Genomic DNA, 22,239 nt, shown 5'->3' with positions numbered 1-22,239 from the left:
CCCCCCATTTTTTTTTATCACATCCCCCTTTCCCTTTTTCCAAAACTGATCTCAATTCAAATTTCTAATGGAGTTTGCAACAATAACTACTCATTTAAATACATCATAAAATATTAAAATGTAAAATAAAGTGCTTGTTATCACTGAATGGTAAAGATTGTTTTAATTTATCAGTTGGTAGTAAAAGTGAATATACATTGTATATTGTATAAAACAATGATTTAAGTTGATTCAACTACTATTCTGGACAAAGAAAGATAACTCCAATTGAAAATTTCTTGCTATTGCACCATATTGTGCAATTAGATATTTCTTGCTATTGCACAATACTGTGCAATTGAAAATATTTGCTATTGCACAATACTGTGCAATTGAAGTTTTCTTCCTATTGCGCAATACTGTGCAATTGAAGATTTCTTGCTATTGCTGAATACTGTGCAATTGAAAATTTCTTGCTATTGCACAATACTTAATATAACAATTTTGGATCCTGATTTGAACCAACTTGAAAACTGGGCCCATAATCAAAAATCTAAGTACATGTTTAGATTCAGCATATCAAAAAAGCCCTAGAATTCAATTTTTGTTAAAATCAAACTAAGTTTAATTTTGGACCCTTTGGACCTTAATGTAGACCAATTTGAAAACAGGACCAAAAATTAAGAATCTACATACACAGTTAGATTCGGCATTTCAAAGAACCCCAATTATTCAATTTATGATGAAATCAAACATAGTTCAATTTTGTACCCTTTGGGCCCCTTATTCCTTAACTGTTGGGACCAAAACTCCCAAAATCAAACCCAACCTTCCTTTAATGGTCATAAACCTTGTGTTTAAATTTCATAGATTTCTATTTACTCATACTAAAGTTATGGTGCGAAAACCAAGAATAATGCTTATTTGGGCCCCTTGTTGGTCCCTAATTCCTAAACTGTTGGGACCTCAACTCCCAAAATCAATCCCAACCTTCCTTTTGTGTTTAAATTTCATTGATTTCTATTTACTTATACAAAAGTTATAGTGCGAAAACCAAGAAAATGCTTATTTGGGTCCTTTTTGGCCCCTAATTCCTAAAATATTGGGACCAAAACTCCCAAAATCATTCCAACCCTTCCTTTTGTGATCATAAACCTTGTGTTTAAATTTCATTGATTTCTATTAACTTATACAAAAGTTATTGTGCGAAAACCAAGAATAATGCTTATTTGGGCCCTTTTTGGGCCCCTAATTCCTTAACTGTTGGAACCTCAACTCCCAAAATCAATCTTTCACAGATTTCTATTTACTTAAACTAAAGTTATAGTGCGAAAACCAAGAAAATGCTTATTTGGGCCCTTTTTGGCCCCTAATTCCTAAAATATTTGGACCAAAACTCCCAAAATCAATCCCAACCTTCCTTTTGTGGTCATAAACCTTGTGTTAAAATTTCATAGATTTCTATTCACTTTTACTAAAGTTAGAGTGCGAAAAATAAAAGTATTCGGACGACGATGACGATGCAGACGACGACGCCAACGTGATACCAATATACGACCAAAAACTTTTCAATTTTTGCGGTCGTATAAAAAGTTTGATGAGCAGCATCTATACAGACCACTGCAGTTCTGTTACATTAACCATAAATCATAGCTTAATAATACATGGCCATTACAATATATATCAAAAGGTCAACTGATAACCTCATTTAAGATCTGAAAAAAACTAAGTTGGATTCATTTATTTTCATGGGTACCAATTTTAGTGGATAGGGGAAAACTTGCCTTTTTATGGATATTTGATTTCATATTTTTGCCATATTCTGCATACAATCAGATAGAAAATTTGTAATTCGTTGAACAGTTAAATTCATGGTTCACATGTATCCACGAAAAACCACAAAAATTGGTATCCAACAAATAGTAATGAATCCACAGTAATAGACAAATAGCTAGTATCAACTCTTTATAGGAGAGTTGACTTCAAATGGAAACCTGTCATTTTCATAAATCAAAATAAGTTTCAAGTTTATGTGACCGTAACTTCTTCGTAAACTACATGTAACCAAAACTAAAACCTAAGACTGGGCAGATCTGACTGTAAACCATTATCCCCTCTCTAATATCATATGTGTGGGTCATGAAAATAATTGGAAGGTTAAACATGGATTAGGTAAACAGGATATTATTATGTAAAGAGTATGAAAAGGGTCACAAAGTGTGTCTTACTTTAAGTCAAGCTGAAGAAGCTCAGTACAAACTATGATGTGTAGTAACAAACTAACTACAGTAGAATTGAGCTATGGGGCTTTTTTTTATCTAAAGTTTGTGTAAGGCATTCCAGCAATTAGAGTTGAATAAAATTGAGAATGGAAATGGGGAACATGTCAAAGAGACAACAACCTGACCAAAGAGCATAAAAGAGCAAAAGGCCACCAATGGTTCTTCAATACAGCAAGAAAATCCTTCACTCTGGATAATTTAGAGCTTGACATATTATATAGACAGCAAGAAAATCCTTCACTCTGGATAATTTAGAGCTTGACATATTATATAGACAGCAAGAAAATCCTTCACTCTGGATAATTTAGAGCTTGACGTATTATATAGACAGCAAGAAAATCCTTCACTCTGGATAATTTAGAGCTTGACGTATTATATAGACAGCAAGAAAATCTTTCACTCTGGATAATTTAGAGCTTGACATATTATATAGACAGCAAGAAAATCGTTCACTCTGGATAATTTAGAGCTTGACGTATTATATAGACAGCAAGAAAATCGTTCACTCTGGTTAATTTAGAGCTTGACGTATTATATAGACAGCAAGAAAATCCTTTACTCTGTCTGATAATTTAGAGCTTGACGTATTATATAGACAGCAAGAAAATCGTTCACTCTGGTTAATTTAGAGCTTGACGTATTATATAGACAGCAAGAAAATCCTTCACTCTGGATAGTTTAGAGCTTGATGTGTTATATAGACTGAGCAAGAAAATCCTTTACTCTGTCTGATAATTTAGAGCTTGATGTGTTAAATAGACAGCAAGAAAATCCTTCACTCTGGATAATTTAGAGCTTGACGTATTATATAGACAGCAAGAAAATCCTTCACTCTGGATAGTTTAGAGCTTGATGTGTTATATAGACTGAGCAAGAAAATCCTTTACTCTGTCTGATAATTTAGAGCTTGATGTGTTAAATAGACAGCAAGAAAATCCTTCACTCTGGATAATTTAGAGCTTGACGTATTATATAGACAGCAAGAAAATCTTTCACTCTGGATAATTTAGAGCTTGACGTATTATATAGACAGCAAGAAAATCCTTCACTCTGGATAATTCAGAGCTTGACGTATTATATAGACAGCAAGAAAATCCTTCACTCTGGATAATTTAGAGCTTGACGTATTATATAGACAGCAAGAAGAAAATCCTTCACTCTGGATAATTTAAAGCTTGACGTATTATATAGACAGCAAGAAAATCCTTCACTCTGGATAATTTAGAGCTTGACGTATTATATAGACAGCAAGAAAATCCTTCACTCTGGATAATTTAGAGCTTGGTGTATTATATAGACAGCAAGAAAATCCTTCACTCTGGATAATTTAGAGCTTGACGTATTATATATACAGCAAGAAAATCCTTCACCCTGGATAATTTAGAGATTGAGGTATTATATAGACAGCAAGAAAATCCTTCACTCTGGATAATTTAGAGCTTGACGTATTTTATATACAGCAAGAAAATCCTTCACCCTGGATAATTTAGAGATTGAGGTATTATATAGACAGCAAGAAAATCCTTCACTCTGGATTATTTAGAGCTTCAGACAACTCTCCACAAGAGACCAAAATGACACAGAAACTAATAACTATAGGTCACCTTACGGCCTTTAACAATGAGCAAAGCCCATACCGATCACAATTTATCAATTTGAAAAATCTACTGGTAATAGCAATAAAACACTGGTTATTTCTAAGTGCTTGTAGCATTTCATTCATTCATTGCTTTGTTGTTTCACATTCACCCGACCAATATATCTCTTCTTTTCAAAGTTTTGTTTTAAATGCATTACAATTTTAAGAAATTCCTGTAGATTACTGTGTAAACAGTAATTGTTGACTAACTGGTTTTTTTTGGTACTTTTAGGAAACAGACAATTGTTGGTTTCATTTAATTTAGTTTTTAAAAATTTCATTTTTATTGAAATTCATAAAGTGTATAAACACTTATTGATGGAACAAGCTGTTACTTCTAGGAGACAGACAATTGTTGGTTTCAGTTCATTTATCCTTAGGTCACACCAATTTAATTCCTTGTTCGACGGACCCGCCCGCACCTATTTTTTTCAAAACAGTTTTTTTTTTATTTTTTTTATATTCCCGCTTCCCGCATCCGGAAATGTAATCATGTCCATTTCCCACACCGTTTTTTTGTAAATATTATAAAAAGATATAAACATTTGTCTTTAGATCAAAGTCTTTTAAACCTGTATATAACGATTTTAAACCTATTAGCACCCCACCACACTGTACATATCTGTGAAACCAATTAATCCAAAGTTGGAGTGCTCCGAAATATAACAGCGGAAATACCTATACAGAACAAAACATAGGTTTCTTTCCCCCTTACTTATATTCCCTATCACAAAATGTCGTTGTTAGAATAAAATACAAGGAACTTCTGAAAGAGTTGCCTTCATTTACTGCAATTATATTTTATGCTGGCAAAACAAAACTATCCATAGCCGCTGTATGTTTATGCACCTGTCCTGATTAATTCAGGGACCTGTCGTTCAGCAGTTGTCGTTTGTTGATGTGGTGGATTGGTATTTTCCCGTTTGAATATATAAATTAGATCGTTGGTTTTCCTGTTCGAATTGTGTACACTTGTTTGGGGTCCCTTATAGTTTGCTGTTTGGTATTGATCAAAGCCCTGTGTAAAAGGCCGTACTTTGACCTGTGTTTGTTATTATCAGGTTGGGAACAATACCCCCCCCCCCCCCCATCCCTTTTTCAGACAAGGGGTCATTTTACTGTTGTAGAAAAGAAAATAATAGAAATACCAAGGATTTGTAAAGTGCTACTATACAAAACCTTTGATAACTTAGAATTTTTTACTCAAAAAGAGGTTAAATACAACATATTTTTAACAACTACAACAATGTATTCTAAAAGAGGGGTCAAGGACGTATAACTAACATACGTCCTTGGAGGGGTCCACTCATTTTGAATAATATTAAACTGTTAAAGTAAATGTGTTAACATGGTTAAAGTCCAGAAATATTACAAAATTTTTGGACCATTTAATACCAGATAGATATATAGTTCTTTGGGAAAATATGAGCCCTTTTGTCGTGTTTGTACTAAAAAGTGTTTTTTACAAAAAAATATATTATAAAGTTGTATTGACCCCTCATTAAAAGGGATATTTATAACATTAAGGGGTTGTTCCCAACCTGATTATGACTTGGATGGAGAATTGTCTCATTGTCAGTCACACATACAAAGACCAGATTTAATTATTCAATAATTTCTTGGTAAACAGGGGGAAAAATACTTCATAAATTAAAGAAATGTCAAAGTACAAGTGATAAATCAAGTTTTGATATTGTCAAATCCTACTATTTTATGTTTACAAAAAAAAATTATAATCGCTCGTCTTTACTTTTCAAGCTTCGCCTCAATAATTTGCAAATTAAATATTTTTTTATTAAAATTTTCAAATCTCTCGCTCGCCCCAATTTTTAGAGTTCAAAAATCCGTAACACAAGAAATTAAATTGGTGTGGCCTTGGTAAAATATGAAAAAACAAAGAAAACACAGTAATCAGTTGTCTTTCATTTTGATGAAACAGATGTTTTTAAATGTAAAAAAAATTTTGCTCACAAAATTAAGTAAATATAACAATACATGTAACTTTACATTTTCTCAGATGTTAAAAATAATATGATGTCTTTTGGTTATTTTTGCTGTGTTGCTGTCTAACTAATGTTTTAAAACAGCATCACTTATTATTCATATAAAAACTTCAGCAGAAACAAAATCACTATTCATTTAATATAATAGCTATTTCTTAGTATTCCGTGGGTTTGTTGTTTTATATACACATAAACTATATATCTCTTCTATACCAGACAGATTTTTGTTTAATTACATTACATTAAATTACATTTCATTAAAAATCATGATGTGTGTAAACACTAATTATATCAGATTACTTCGTGGGTTTGTTGTTTTATATACACATAAACGATATATCTCTTCTATACCAGACAGTTTTTGGTTTAATTACATTACATTAAATTACATTTCATTAAAAATCATGATGTGTGTAAACACTAATTATATCAGATTACTTCGTGGGTTTTTTGTTTTATATACACATAAACTATATATCTCTTCTATACCAGACAGTTTTTGGTTTAATTACATTACATTAAATTACATTTCATTAAAAATCATGATGTGTGTAAACACTAATTATATCAGATTACTTCGTGGGTTTTTTGTTTTATATACACATAAACTATATCTCTTCTATACCAGACAGTTTTTGGTTTAATTACATTACATTAAATTACATTTCATTAAAAATGATGACATGTGTAAACACTAATTATATCAGATTACTTCTAGGAAAAGTACAAATGTTGGTTTCAGTTTCTGTTTCCTAGAGAGAAAAAAGTCAAAACAAAGGAACAAAGATGTCTCTTATTTCGATGGAACAGATGTTATTACTAGTAAATGATTAAAAAAAAAGCTATGCTCACTTGCAAATAATACAGTACATGTATCAATTTTCTCTTAGAAACTACATAACTTTTTTGTTTAATTCAGAAATTCATTTACATTAAGGTGTGAAATAAATTCTTAGAAAAAATAGACCATGTAGAAAGTGGCATTGCTCATTATTAAAGGCCATACAGTTGTTAATTTCTGTGTAATTTGGTCTGTTGTGAAGAGTTGTCTCATCTGCAATTATACCACATCTTCTTTTTGTATATATACTGTAAATTCAGAAATTATTGCGAGGTTTTTATTATTGCGAAAAATACAACAAGGTTGTAAATGCAATAATTTAAACTCACATTTTAAGATATTTTTATATGAATTAAACAGAATTTTTCTCAAAATCGTAAAAATTAAAATCACAAAATCACAATAATAATTGCATGCAATAATTTCTGAATTTACAATAGTTGGTTTTATTGACACATCAATTTCCAGAGCACTGATAGTTGGATGGAATATTAATTATAACTTGCCATTTTTAAGGTTAAGGTCAACTTGAAAAATAAGCACAAATTGGTCATATTATTTCTTACAAGATTTTTTAATATTACTTTTTCAACAAACCCTCTGAATAATATAAAAAGAAAAGCTGTTGACCTTATCAGAGTAAATAACACATGATAACTTGGTTTTTCTCATAGTAAACACAATTGGATATGAAAAATAAAACAAACAAAAAATATGATTATGATAGAATTTTGTTTGTGACATCAAAAATTGGTCCAAATATGACTTATCATCCACACCTTCTCCTTTTGATTTAAAATGTGCCTAGAGATGAAATGGTTTCCCAGTGTTATCCAATAAAATTCAAGTCTGATACAGGTCTAAAGATAAATCATTTTCACCACAATATTTTGTAGGATAGAATCCATTTCTTCTTTCAATATTTGGTGGCATTTGACATTACTTATCAGGCCATAAAATAATTTCCTCTGGATTTTGGTGCTAAAACTCATACACAGGTACTACAAGTGTGAGAGAAAGGATCATACTGGTTTGAGAGAAATGATCATACTGGTTTGAGAGAAATGGTCATACTGGTTTGAGAGAAAGGGTCATAATGGTTTGAGAGAAAGGATCATACTAGTTTGAGAGAAAAGGTCATACTAGTTTGAGAGAAAGGATCATACTGGTTTGAGAGAAGGATCATACTGGTTTGAGAGAAAGGATCATACTAGTTTGAGAGAAAGGATCATACTGGTGTGATAGAAAGGATCATACTGGTTTGAGAGAAAGGATCATACTGGTTTGAGAGAAAGGATCATTCTGTTGTGAGAGAATATGAAAGGATCATACTGGTGTGAGAGAAAGGATCATACTGGTTTGAGAGAAAGGATCATACTGGTTTGAGAGAAAAGGGTCATACTGGTTTGAGAGAAAGGATCATAATGGTTTGAGAGAAAGGATCATACTAGTTTGAGAGAAAGGGTCATACTGGTTTGAGAGAAAGGATCATAATGGTTTGAGAAAAAGGATCATACTGGTTTGAGAGAAAGTATCATACTAGTTTGAGAGAAAGGATCATACTGGTGTGAGAGAAAGGATCATACTGGTTTGAAAGAAAGGATCATACTGGTTTGAGAGAAAGGATCATACTGTTGTGAGAGAATATGAAAGGATCATACTGGTGTGAGAGAAAGGATCATACTGGTTTGAGAGAAAGGATCATACTGGCGTGAGAGAAAAGAGCATACTGTTGTGAGAGAATATGAAAAGATCATGCTGGTGTGAGAGAAAGGATCATACTGGTTTGAGAGAAAGGATCATACTGTTGTGAGAAAATATGAATGGATCATACTGGTGTGAGAGAAAGGATCATACTGGTTTGAGAGAAAGGATCATACTGGTGTGAGAGAAAAGAGCATACTGTTGTGAGAGAATATGAAAAGATCATGCTGGTGTGAGAGAAAGGATCATCATACTGTTGTGAGAGAAAGTATCATACTGGTGTGAGAGAATACGAAAGGATCATGCTGGTGTGAGAGAAAGGATCATACTGATGTGAGAGAAAGGATCATACTGTTATGAGATAATTTGAAAGGATCATAAGTGTTTTTTAATAAGATGATCTTTCTATATTTTATATTTAGTAGATTTTGTTAGTTGGTTGGCAGAATCATTTGATGAAATTGTGAAATCATAATGAGAATTGAGATTGGTTAAGCTATTTTAACAGGCTGAAACTGGCCTGTGGCAAAAATATTGAGTGAGGCCAAATGTAAATGTGAAAATAGACATCCTGTAGTTCACAAGTTCTTTAACAGTGTATCAAGTATGTTTGAATTTAAGATTCTCAACAATTCTATTTTACTTTGTTAATTACAATCACTGTTCAATTTGGATTTCCTTATTAATCAATTCAAAATTGAAAAGTGATATATATTATACACCTGATCAGAGGTTCATATGGTGTTCTATGAACATAAACACATAGAGATCTCACAAATTAGAGAGAGACTATGTAACACTATATGATTCACATATTACTATTAGGTTTAATGGTAATGATCCCGTGACTAAGAAGAGGTATATAATGTAAGCTTTATAATGTTCTTAAAATCAGGAAGTACTTATTCAATAGTATCTCTTTCATCTGAAGTAGTATCTTCCAGAAAAGGTTTGTAACTCCCTTTATGTAAAACTGTTCAAAATCTTACAGTATTTTCCTGATATATAACTTGTAAGTTTTAAGTAAACAAAATTAGTCTTTTGCCGCTTTTCCATTTCGTCAGCATTGATTTTAAGTATGCTGTTGATTATGATTTTTTGATTCACCAAGTATTTAACTTTTACAGACACACCTCAAACGCCTCACTTCCAAAAAATGACAGTTTTGATGTATTTGACTTTCAGATAAAAAACACTATTTCACAGAGAAATATAATCATGTCATAGTTTGGTTACTGTTCCCAGTTTATAAAGTTGTCATAATGAAATCTTTTTCCTTTGGATGGAGTGATAGGCAGAGTTTTTTAGACAGGTTTTTTAGACCTGTTTCTGCCTTCAACTACGCAGATAATAATATGAGTGAAATGTTAATATAATGTACCTGGAATCTGTATTCTACTGATCGATCCTCCTTTATACTGTAACTTTTTAGGTCCAGTGGGTAGATATATCCATACTGACATAACAGCTGTGATAAATGTATGGCCTCTTTCTGCTCCTCCATATCAAACCTCTTCCTCAACCATTGTACTAAATCATAACCTGGAGACAGAAAATATATAATCATATATAAAATATATTGTTTATACATGTACTGGCAATCCTAATTTGTTCTACTACTGAAATGATGCATTTGGTATAACTTACTGAGACACAGCATCCTAGGCCTATTTACAAAACATGCTTAAAATTTGGGACTTTGAATAGAATGAAGGAAAACTTAGTATTGTTATGTTCATCAGGTTTAAGGTCCACTTTAAGTTCCAATTAATTAATATTTAATGTCTAGAAAACTGTTGCTCCTGACCCCTAAAAGAGAGGCAGGTCCACCAATTTTAAGTGTATAAGTCCTGATGTTCAAATAAAGCTTATGGTGGTTTTTATTCTTTTTTATGCTTTCTGGCATTTGGTGTAGCTCATAATCACAATGTATATCAATATCTAGTATGGATAAAGATATATGGAACCACATAAAATTGGCCTAATCTTATTTATACCTAAGGAAATAATTGATGGAACTAATTAAAGTGCAAATACAGTAAATGTACCACCAAATACTCTCTGGAACCACCAGATATGTAGTCGTGGCAATATAAGATTACAAACACTCTGGAATTTTAAGAAAAATTATAATCGTTGAGACCGGAAATTCTCGTCTGTGTTTGACCCACACCATAAATAGGTATTGAAATTCCAAATAATAATTAATAACAATGTAAATCTGCTAGAACATAACTACTGCCAGTATTTATAAACTCAAGTGTGGTGTGAAAGACTACTCTAGGTTACAGGTCCAAGTGAAGACAAAAATTGGAAAAAATATAAAGACAGGATTTTTGGTTGAAATAGCCTTCTTTGACTGCCATGCCCAGACTAGTTCTCTTGGACATAAGCTCATCATATGTCCACACGGCTAACATTCTCTACAAGTTACTGTTTGCAAATTGCAGCACGACATATAAATATGCATAACTATATATCATGCACTGAAACTGCAAAATTTCATCAGTATTCTACCTATGCTTTTGGAGTTTTTGTGAGTTTTTTTTGTCAGAGAGATGGAGGGAAAAGGTGAAAACTATGCAATCAGATTGAAATAATTTTTATGGATCCTGTGTCAAAGCTTTGCTCACAAGCATCTAACAAGTCTGTTCTACTTTCTGTTCTGATAATTATAAAAATAAGCCAATGAATATTTAGCCTTCAAATTTTTGAAGATGTGTATCATTATGACAAACCTGGCGGATCCCAAAAGGTCTGTTTGACATAAAGAGTGTTATCTATAAGCAATGCTTGGGCACAGAATTTGTATTTTAATCACTTTGAAACCTTAAATGCTGCCTGTATTTTGATGCACTTCACTCAAAATAAGATTTTTGTTATAACTAAATTCTGTCTTTTTTGGTAAGTAAAAAGGCCTATAAACATGAATTATGTCTAAATAATTTGCTTGTGTGAAGTTTGATTAGAAAGTGAATACTGTGGATTCATTTAAATTATATTCGTTGGATACTAAATTTCTTGGATTTCGTGGGTACATGGGAACAACGAAATTTAAGTGTTCAACGAATTACAAATGTTTTGAAGAAATGTATGCAGACTTTGCCAAATCCATGAAATTAAATACTCATGAATATGAAAGTTTTTCTCAATCCTCAAATATTAGTACCCACAAAAATAAATGAACCCACAGTATATAGATAGCATTATGCCCTAAATTGGAAAAAAAAAATAAAATTATAAGACCTTTAATATACTTATATCATTGCTTGTTTAATTTGTGCCAACAAATATTTGATTCTGCACAAAGTATGTACTGTGGATTCTTAATATTTCGTTGGATTACTATTTTTGTGGGCTTTGAGGGAACAGATGGAACCATGAATTTGAATGTTCAACAAATTACAAATTTTCTATAAGCATTGTTTGCAGAGATTGGCAAAATTAACCACTTAATCAAATGTACATGAAAAAATGAAAGTATCCTAAATCCATGAATTTAATACCCACAAAAACAAATGAATCCACAATATATCATAACATTTTAAGAATTACCATCCTATCATATGAGAATCAATAAATTGAACAGGCATGTTATGTAAATGAATATCTTAATACCTCATGTATATAAGTGACATGAATGCATTAATTACTTTGCATGATACATATATTAAGCAGGAAATGTTAACTTCATGTGAGGAGAAAAAATGCAATTAGAAAATATAGCTGTAGTTGTTTTTCAGTGTGCAAAGGTCACAAAATGATACCCCAACCCATGTTTACGTCTTAATTTACAAATTAGACCCTGACCTAGACAGATATTCTAACCTTATTCACAACACACATTCCGGTGATGGCTAAACAATATACTAGACAAAGTGATGCCACAGCACTCCACTCTGAAGTAACTGTATTATAACAAAGTCAATGTAGTTTTTGAGATATTATTGTGTCTGGGAGGGAGACACAAGTAACTTAATGCAGATGCAAATTGCAAAGCGTTATTTTAAATACACAATATAACCCCAAACTTTCAGTTTACCTGTAAATGCAGTGACAGGCCGTCTGACTTTCATTGCTTGAAACAAACCAAACTTTTCACTCTGTAATTCTTTTATAATCGTCTCCATCTACAAAAGAAAACAACTATGTTTTAAGCTATCATTTCCACACAATGTGTACAAACCATCTATGATAGAGTTATTATCTAAGATCAGCTTGAAGTTCTAATTAGTTTGAATTTTCATGTATTTAACATGTTTCATATATAAGTGGAACAGGCATAAAACAATGCATATGATATATAATAAATCTTTAACTTCAATCTAAGTTACCATTTCTTTAAAGTATGATTTACTCATCAGTAAATGAATGGTTCATTGATCAAGTATCTCTTCAAAAATAAGAAAATTTTATTTTCATTTTTGATTTTTAGTATGTTATTTATCAAATATGCAAATTTGAGTCAAATCTGTGAAAAGGGACATAAGAGTGAGTTTTTCTGTTGGCCGACTCTTTCAAAAAAACAGATTGTCTTTAAACCTCCCTTGTTTTACTTTTTTCAATTTCAGCATTCTTATCTATTATCAACAGAAAATACTGATCACATGTACAACCCACATCTAACTGAGGGTCAAATTAACTGTTTTGCATGTATATGATATGACCCAACTGAGGTCGAATTATCACATGCAAGACATTAATATATTAGTGATGTTTTTGAGCTTATTTTTTACAAAATTGAACCCAAATAGCTGCTGAAAGCAAATTATTATTTCAATATTCTGCTTTTATATATCTTTATTTAAACAAACAAAAATATTATACTTCATCATTTGTCTAAATTTAAGTACAATTCTCCTTTTAAGTTTATAAAATGGGTGTATATCAATGCTTGCAGATATATGTGTAATGCATAAGAAACAAACTAGCATATAATACTTTTTCTAAAGTTTGTAACCAAAACATACTCCAATATCATCTATAAGTTTAATGTTCCAACATATACTACTAGTATTGAAATAGCACTCTATTAGGTCAATAATTTAGCCATCATTTTATTTGATAATTGTCAGGGCCGTAACTAGCCTCTTTTCATAGTAAGGCAAAATGTATTCGTCGAGCATAGCGAGGCAAAAAAAATTTTGGCGAGGGGTCTGGGAAAAATAACGCAAAATTGTGCATTCTGAGCGTGTCCTGGACTCTTTCTTACATTGAAACGCAATTAATTTTTAGCTTTATTTTTTTACAATATTCTGGTCTCAAGGCAAAAACATATAATTATTCAATGTAATTTAAGACTTTTTGGGTTTTACAGGGACAACATTAAAAGTAGACCGATATGTAGGATAAAGCAAAAATCGTAATTCTCATAATCATTAAAACCGGATCTGTCTGTCTGTTCTTGTCTTGTATTGTGCTTAGACTTTGGTGATTTTTTTATGACTAGATTTAACCAGTTGCTCCGCAGGGTGCAGCTTTATAAGACCACAGAGGTTGAACCCTGAACGGTTGGGGCAAGTATGGACACAACATTCAAGCTCGATTCAGCTCTAAATTTGGATTGTGATTAAATAGTTGACATAGCATAGGTTTCTGACACAGAATGAAAGTGGTCTAATGAACTTAAAAAATTTTTTTTGCCTTTGAGCAATTCACTATGCTGTTGAATATTAACCCTCTCAAAAATATGTTTGAAGAAAAATCTGAAATGAAAAAAATTGACCCCCCCCCCCCCAATTTTTTTGTCACATCCCCCTTTCCCTTATTCCTAAACTGTTGAAACCAAAACTCCCAAAATCAATCCCAACCTTTCTTTTGTGGTCATAAACCTTGTGTTAAAATTTCATAGATTTCTATTGACTTTTACTAAAGTTAGAGTGCGAAAACTAAAAGTATTCGGACGACAATGACAACGTGATACCAATATATGACCAAAAAATTTTCAATTTATGCTGTCGTATAAAAATAGTGACAGTGCAGTATTCTACTTTAAGCAGTAGTACATGTACTGCTTAATTCAACACAAAAAAAAAAGGACCATTTTGACCTTGTTTTACGGTATAAATGATTGTTTTATTGTTGAAGACCCTCCAGTAACTATCAAGATGAAGAACTTTGACCATTGATAATTTGTATTTGTTCTATGCATTGACTTTGTGTGAGATTAGGTCCCGTGCATGTTTACTTCACATTCCTTTATTTTCTGTTTAAGGGTCTGAACACGACTAATGCAAGTTTATACCTTCATTGTAAAAGGTCATTATGGCAATACATTGCTGTTTTTTTATAGATGATTTGATACCAGGAATTTGGTGGTCTTACTTTAATTTAAACCATGCCAGCTATTTTAGTTAAAAGAGCCAGTTTTGTATTCTTTGATATCAAGTTCAATTTTCCATGCAGAAACAAGCTTTTTTTTTCTGTGTCCAGTAGCATCGTATATTCTTAAAATATTTTCTCGCAGAATGGCTGGACATCGGTGGACATGCAACATTGCAAAACCACACGTTAACAAATGAAAATTAACACTCAGACTATAGTCATCAGGTAGGACAATAAATGAACAAAAGACAAACCCAGGACACAGAAGTACAAATAATATATATATAGACTATCAACTCTGAAAACTAAAAGTAAAATAGAAACATGGATCATGAAAAACATGAAGGGGCGACATCAGAGAGTGAAGAGAACTTGCTTCTTGCAAGACACTTTCCGTGAAAACAATTTGATATGCGGACAATCTTTTGTTTCAATTTGTTTTTTGAAATTTCCAACCTGAGACATTTGCCTCATTTGCCTCAATTAGTTACAGCCCTGATTGTCAAGAACCAAATCTTTGTGTGTAATATCCCAAGGAAAAAACCTTTTTCACGGAACAGATCTAGGGTTACCGTAACTATCAAAATAAGGAAGTATTTATAAATGTGATTGCCAGACTAGAAACACCATGATAAAGCAAATAAATTATCTTTTAAATTCAAGTTGAAATCAAGAATTATTTTGGGGGTATTCCCCAACAATTTTACAAATCCAAGTGAGAGATATAATACAAATATGTTGATAGTATATTTTGCATGTTTTAATAGACAACTATCAAATTGTCCCACAAACATTTAAAATCCATTAAAAAATATCTTATTTCAATATCTCCATGCTGGAACTACATGTAAGGCTACATTGCATCAAATATCATACATATTGTACAAAGATATTTGACAGATCAATATAATGAATTAAATTAATGTTCAGTGGCAAATATTACATATATTAACCTATACAAGAACAGAATTAAAGATGTGTATGTTTCGCTTAATTTTTATTTCATGAAACTAAAACTTGAAGTCTCTGTTACTACATGTACTACAGTGATCTAGTTCGTCACATCATTATAAAATTTACTAACTGACTAATTCTATAGAAAATAATATTTAAAGTTATAGTTTTTTAGAAGCTTACTTACTTCGATCATAAGTCTATTATTTCTTGACATCATTGTCATTTATAATGCAGCTTTATGTACCTAACATAATGTATTTGTGATATAAGATATAAAAAGGTATGAAGTATTTGTAATAAAATATGGGACAGATAGTAAATCACTTGTAGTTAAATCTTCAATAAACCAAACATCCTAATCTAACATTTAACAGATTCAATGGTCAGATTCAGTGAATTTTCTAAAGATAATTGAAAGCTTTGTGAGAACACACTTCCTTCTTTGTTAGAAGAGAGAAAAAAGAATAAATTGAGATAAAAAAGATATTGTGGTAGATGCACACAATTTACTTTTCTTAGCTTACTTCCAGTGGCAAATATCTCAAGAGAATAAATTTAGTAATAAATCAATTTATAGGTTTTAGATAAACCACAAAAAAGTAGGGAATTTAAACTGCGGCTAGAAAAATAGGGCATACTGTTTAAGGGCTGATATTTTGCATAGAGAATCATTAATCTTTGAATTTAAGTAAAGATAAGCTAACAAACTTCACCAAGACAACATGCAAGTTATCCAAATAACTAATTATCTTTTCCATCAATAGCTATTGTAAAGTTCATTTATGTTAAAGAGTTTTACCATTGTTTACATTTTATACAGAAAAACTTCACACACAAGTCTTTTTTCTCAATTTAATCTCAATACATATAAACATATTTAATTTTTCTATGACCATGTCAAAATTCAATTATGACATAACATTTTCTTTATTGCATTTGAATTTCCTATTGTGATGCCTGATGACATCACATAGAAAAGAACACATGTCTTTACAGATCAAAGCAAAAGAAGTATTGAAATTGTCTTCAGTGGTACAGTGTTCTCCCCAGAATTTTCAAATAGCACCATGGAAATAAAAATAGCACTAGTTTTCAAAAAAATATCGCACCATGGTCCCTATACATTCTATTATAAAAAAATCCAAGATAGCACCATGGTAGATAATATATCACCAGAGTACAAGGGTGCTTAAAGGCCCTGGGGATGAACATTGTAATAAGGACCTATATTTAATCATTTAAGAAACAGATTCCACCACAAAATTTGTGCAATAAGACATTTCTTCACTCTGGAAAGCGAAATTTTGAATATATATAAAATGCTCGGCCAGCCTCATATTTTAAATTTAAAAATTAAACTGTCTGGAGTGGAGAAATATCATATCACCCTAGATTCAGAGGTAGAATCTATATACCTACATTAAACTTCCTACATCATAAATAATATTATATGATGATATTTCCAAGAAAAAACATCCTACCTTATCAGGAAATGGTAATCCTACTGGTATCTTATCCCATTTCATAAAATATGGGGTACTCAGTACAGAGTTAAGAAACAGCATCCCTCTTTTACCATTCAATGAAGTCTTTAAATTTGGTTCCCCTCCATGAGGACTTAAAGATAGTTTGTTGAAGTTGAAAGCCATTATTCACTCTAATGATAAACTTAAACAGGTTCATCAGATTACCTCTTTTGTCAAAATATGAAACCTGCGTAGGAACATCCTTCCTTTTTCAGTGAAAGATAAAAATCTATGAAATGGAACAATTTGCGGTAGATGTACATGATTTGATTGTTGTTTGTTTATCTACAGTGGCAGATATTAGACAAATATTGGAAAAGAGAAGTCAATTTGTAGGATATACATTGACCATAAGAAAGGTAGGAAATTGGACTTTGCACTGGTAATACTAGTATAAGGCATAGTGTGTTGGGGCTCAAATTTTACATGAAATTGTACCAGTTTATCATAGGACCCTTTTAAGATTGTTACAGCATTCCCAACAAAAATTAGGAACATTAAGACATGTACATATACTAGAAGAGGATGAAAATGACATTAATCAATATTCTACACTCTGGTTGTTAATAGAAGGTCTTTAAATAAAGAGGAGCTTGAACAAAACTCCACTAAGACATGTTATCCAAAAGTATCACTTCAAAAATCAGGAGTCAGCTTCACAAAACAACTTGCAATTAAGATTGATCCTAAGTCATGAACAACTCAGTATGCTTACAATAAATCTTTAAGTCATAAGTTTTTTTGTGAAACCAACTTCATGTGTCCAATTCATGTAAATTTTCAGCTATCATGTCGTTTAAATCATGAAGTTTAAGGGACATGACATAAAACAAAAGCTTCTTGGGGGGAAAGAAACCAAAGACAAAGATTGGATTACACTGAGAGCAAATCCCATTTAAAATTTGGAGTAAAATTTAGTTGTTATTAATTATAAATGTCAAATTATTTCCTCAATCCATAGCTAGTGGTCATTTTTATTTATGGTCAACAATTTTACCATTGTTTTCATTTTATATAGAAAAAAAATCCACACAACCGTCATTTTCTTAAGTACATGTAAATACATCAATCTATAATTAAATGTCAACAACAGGGAAGACATTAAATCACCAAACTTCCTACTGTATAAATCACAAATGATATGGTTCCAGGTATATATATCCTACCTTATGATGGAATGATAATCCTCGTGGTATCTCGGTCCATTTCCTAAAATACTGGGTATCAAAAATAGACACCAGATGAGGCATCCCTTTCTGTTCTTCAAAAGAAGTCATTAACATAGGTTCACCTTCTTTGGTACTAATAGATAATTTGTTAAAGTAGACAGTCATTATTCCCTCTTATAATGTTTTTTGAATATGCAAATAAAACTTAAATATGTCAGATCCTTATCTAGAGTTTATACAAAGATACTAATTTTAACAGTAACTACTAAAGACTCTGAGTACTTCCTGAACAACTTACAGTCAAACCTACTGAATCATGAAAAATGACTACATAACAATGTACTTAATTTGTTATAGCATGTATAAGTAATGAATATCTGATTACTTTTCTATTTATTGATAAAATGACCTGGTTAACTTAATAAAACTAATTAAACAATTGTTTTACTGTTCATTAAGCATGTTATTTCATGGAAACAATCATCATTTGAATTCATTAATTTCACTAAAATGATGAATTAACTTTTACTAGCAAAAAAAAATCATTTACATGTTGTACATGTCTAAGTTGATTAATTTTTTTTTTTTGGCGGAGTAATGAAGTAATAGATATTTTAATTTTAATTATAAGAAAAAAAGTTACAACAAAATAATCTATTTAAGGTAAGATGGATGATTTTTTGGAACACAGTTTCAGGCCATTCATTAGGAGGCAGTACCTGGTATTTTTATACTCCTATGCTACTGATCATGCTGATAAGTTAAAGTAGCGCCTGAATTCAGGAATTTTTATTTAAGATGTTCTTTGAATATATTGAAAAGTACCACCTACAAATAGGAATGTACTGGTCAGTCAACCATGAAAGATAATGAAACACCTAGGGTTTTAGAGAAATGGGTACATTGACAAGGGTCATGTAACATGTCAGCAAAAATAGTTCTATGAAGCTTTTAAAGCATCACATTAAAAAGGATGGCAGTACAAAGATATGGTTTGGACTTCATTTTATCATGTTTTTTACTATATGGCTTTCCCTGCAAGGGTCAGGGTTACTTCATATTCTTTAGGAAAAAAGAAGCAATTAGTGATATTTTATTGAGAACTTTCATGAAATGCTACAGGTGTCAAATCATAACTTACCTTAATTTCTACTTGAAAAGCAATTGTTTAAAGTTATATCTCTTGAATCCAAGCAGGTGATACAAAGTTATGACAGGTATTTGAAACAAGATATGGATCATAATAGGAAAACTGATCATTCAAACTTGATTTCAGTGGGGTATAAATTTAATGAGAGCTTTTCAGTTATATATATGGCCTACATCTATGTCTTGATAAAGACAATCTTATTCAATGAAATGAAAGTAAGTGTTAAAAGTCTTCATTTTAATACCTCATTCCAAATGAATAGTAATAAGTACATTTAAGCTACTTAGTCTATAAAATATACAGGGGGTGTCAACTGTTTGCATGGTTTGTGTTCTGATTATAGGACTTTCACAAGTTTATCATGTCTATAGAATAAAAAGGCACCTTTTCTTGAAATTTCTTGAGTATTTATTAACGTTACCAGTTCTTTTCATGAATAAATAAAATTCAATCTGGCCAAATTTTACAGTTTCTAATTAGACTGCAGTTTAGACTTCCAGAACTTACAGCTTAACCCTTTTGAGAAACATCACACTTAAGGGGGCTCGCAGGTCTAAATCAATTTTTTTTATTTAACATAAGATTTCGCTAATTTTTTCTATAAATGAACTTTATCTAATATATCTAATAGAAAAATAAAATAAAAAAGAGGGGTCACCGATCATTTACGCTACCAATCTGCCTTCGAAAGAAGCATACATTTTTGTAAAGGTACTTTTTTTCTGTTGAACTAATAGGAGAAAAAGAGGTACATGTAATATCGAAATAAAAATAGAACCTAATTACAGAAATCGCTTAAATTTTACAATTATATAGTTTATGTATAGCTTATTTGAAAACAATAATAAAAAATATAGGTCACCGATGAGTAAAAAAAGATATTTTAATTTTAATGCCAATTAAAATATAGCATTTTTTCACCAAAGGGAGATAATTTGGAGTTTTTTCAATGATACAAACATTTTAAAAGTCACCTGGGGCCGAACAGAATCGATTTTTTGGGTAAATTTTTGTATCATATCATAAAGTAATAACTAATAGTGTAATGAATAGAATTTGTTATGAAAAAAACAAATGTTTAATTTTTTGCCGAAATTTTTGTACCCGCGAGCCTCCTTAAACAAGACATGATACATGTACAAGGCCTTTGTGTTACATTTGTTATTTCAGGGCCTTCAATAGCTAACTATATGGTATGGGCTATGCTCTTTGTTGAAGGTCATACGGTGACCTATAGTTGTTAATTTCTGTTTCATTTCGAAACTTGTAGTAAGTTGTTGCATTTGCAATCACACCCGACATCTGCATATTTTTGTATTTACAAATACAGCATCTTGCCAGGGAAACTGTAATATTGTTGTTATTGTAACAGTCCATTCTGTGTAGTATTTCTATTTGTATCCATCTGATGAGTTAAGCCTTTTTCAACTGATTTTCATAGTTTGTTCTTATGTTGTACTGTTACACCACTATCCTAGGTTAGGGGAGGGGAGGAGATCCAGCTAACATGTTAAACCCCCCTCCACCTCCACATACTGTCTGTATGTGCCTGTCCCAAGTCAGGAGCCTGTAATTCAGTGGTTGTCGTTTGTTTATGTGCTACAAATTTGTTTTTTGTTCATTTTTTTGCATAAACTAGGCCGTTTTCTCGTTTGAATTGTTTTACAATTGTCATTTTGGAGCCTTTAAAAATAGCTGACTATGAAGTATGGGCTTTGCTCATTGTTGAAGGCTGTAAGGTGACCTATAGTTGTTAATTTCTGTGTCATTCGATCTCTTGTGAAAAGTTGTCTCATTGGCAATCATACCACATCTTCTTTTCTATAAGCATACACTGACAGCTCTTTGTAACTTACATGGTTAATTTGGTCAAAGTTAAAATCTTAATTATTTCCAGAGTATTGGCCTCATAATACATGTAGTTTAAAATCACTAACCATTGCCTTAATTCCTAAAGCAAGGCAATAATGTGCTGACACTATTATTGTAACTTCATCTTTTAACGTTAAAGAAACAAAAGCAAAGGTCAATTTTAAAATCAAATAATTAATATTCAATGTAGCTATCAACTCAAAGAACATGCACATGCATAAAGAACTATCTTCTCTTTTTTAAAGTGAAAATATTTCATGGCTTTCTTTTATAAAATACATTTAGACACATAACTTATCAAATATTAATAAGATAAACCAATATTTTGTGATTTATTATTGTAAACTGTACCATTTAAGCAACTAAAAGACATTATAGTACACTTCATGTTTTTTTACACAAGAATATTGTAATTTTATCAAAACGCTGATTAAACAAAATCAATTGACATTCTTTACAGCAATGAGAAACAATAATCAATATAACAATTGCGTTATATAATTTGTCTAGTAACAAAGTCTTTATTTATATCTTTTGAAAAGTTCAAATTAAATTAAAGTAATCAATGAACAACTTAACAGAAGTGTTTTAGCATTAGTTTCTACCATTATTTTCATCTCTATTTTAGGTATTTATTGGAAAAACCAATGTATTTTGAGTTACTTAGTTTAAACAAGTTTTGGAAAATATTTCACAACACAGTTTGAAAACATCTTCTTTATCAATAACCTCAAGCTCTGTAAAGAGAGCCAATGTCCTATTCAATTATTCCATGCAATATTATTCAGAATAA

The 22,239-nt window shown here is 31.2% G+C and overlaps 1 protein-coding gene across 33 annotated transcripts in view; it reads right to left on the bottom strand.

Moving 5' to 3' along the window:
* Window positions 1-22,239, bottom strand: part of LOC139487890 (regulator of G-protein signaling 6-like) — a 64,966-nt gene that overhangs the window by 29,790 nt on the left and 12,937 nt on the right. For 20 of the 33 annotated variants that reach the window (XR_011655899.1, XM_071273056.1, XM_071273065.1 and 17 more), the window contains exons 2-3: window positions 12,491-12,578; window positions 9,830-9,990 (exon numbers count right to left, since the gene is read on the bottom strand). Coding sequence is in view for 31 of the 33 variants with exons in the window: in XM_071273056.1 (XP_071129157.1) it covers window positions 9,830-9,990; window positions 12,491-12,578 (249 nt within the window). In the remaining 2 variants the exon portion in view is untranslated. Of the gene's footprint in view, window positions 1-9,829; window positions 9,991-12,490; window positions 12,579-17,210; window positions 17,485-18,421; window positions 18,743-22,239 lie in introns of those variants that run through there. The other 13 variants (XR_011655900.1, XM_071273063.1, XM_071273089.1 and 10 more) reach the window with 5 other exon arrangements.

Source organism: Mytilus edulis, chromosome 9 (assembly GCF_963676685.1).
Source record: "Mytilus edulis chromosome 9, xbMytEdul2.2, whole genome shotgun sequence".
In the NCBI taxonomy this organism is placed as follows: domain Eukaryota; kingdom Metazoa; phylum Mollusca; class Bivalvia; order Mytilida; family Mytilidae; genus Mytilus; species Mytilus edulis.
Note: the sequence above shows the minus strand (reverse complement) of the source record. Positions and strands in the feature narration are given on the sequence as shown.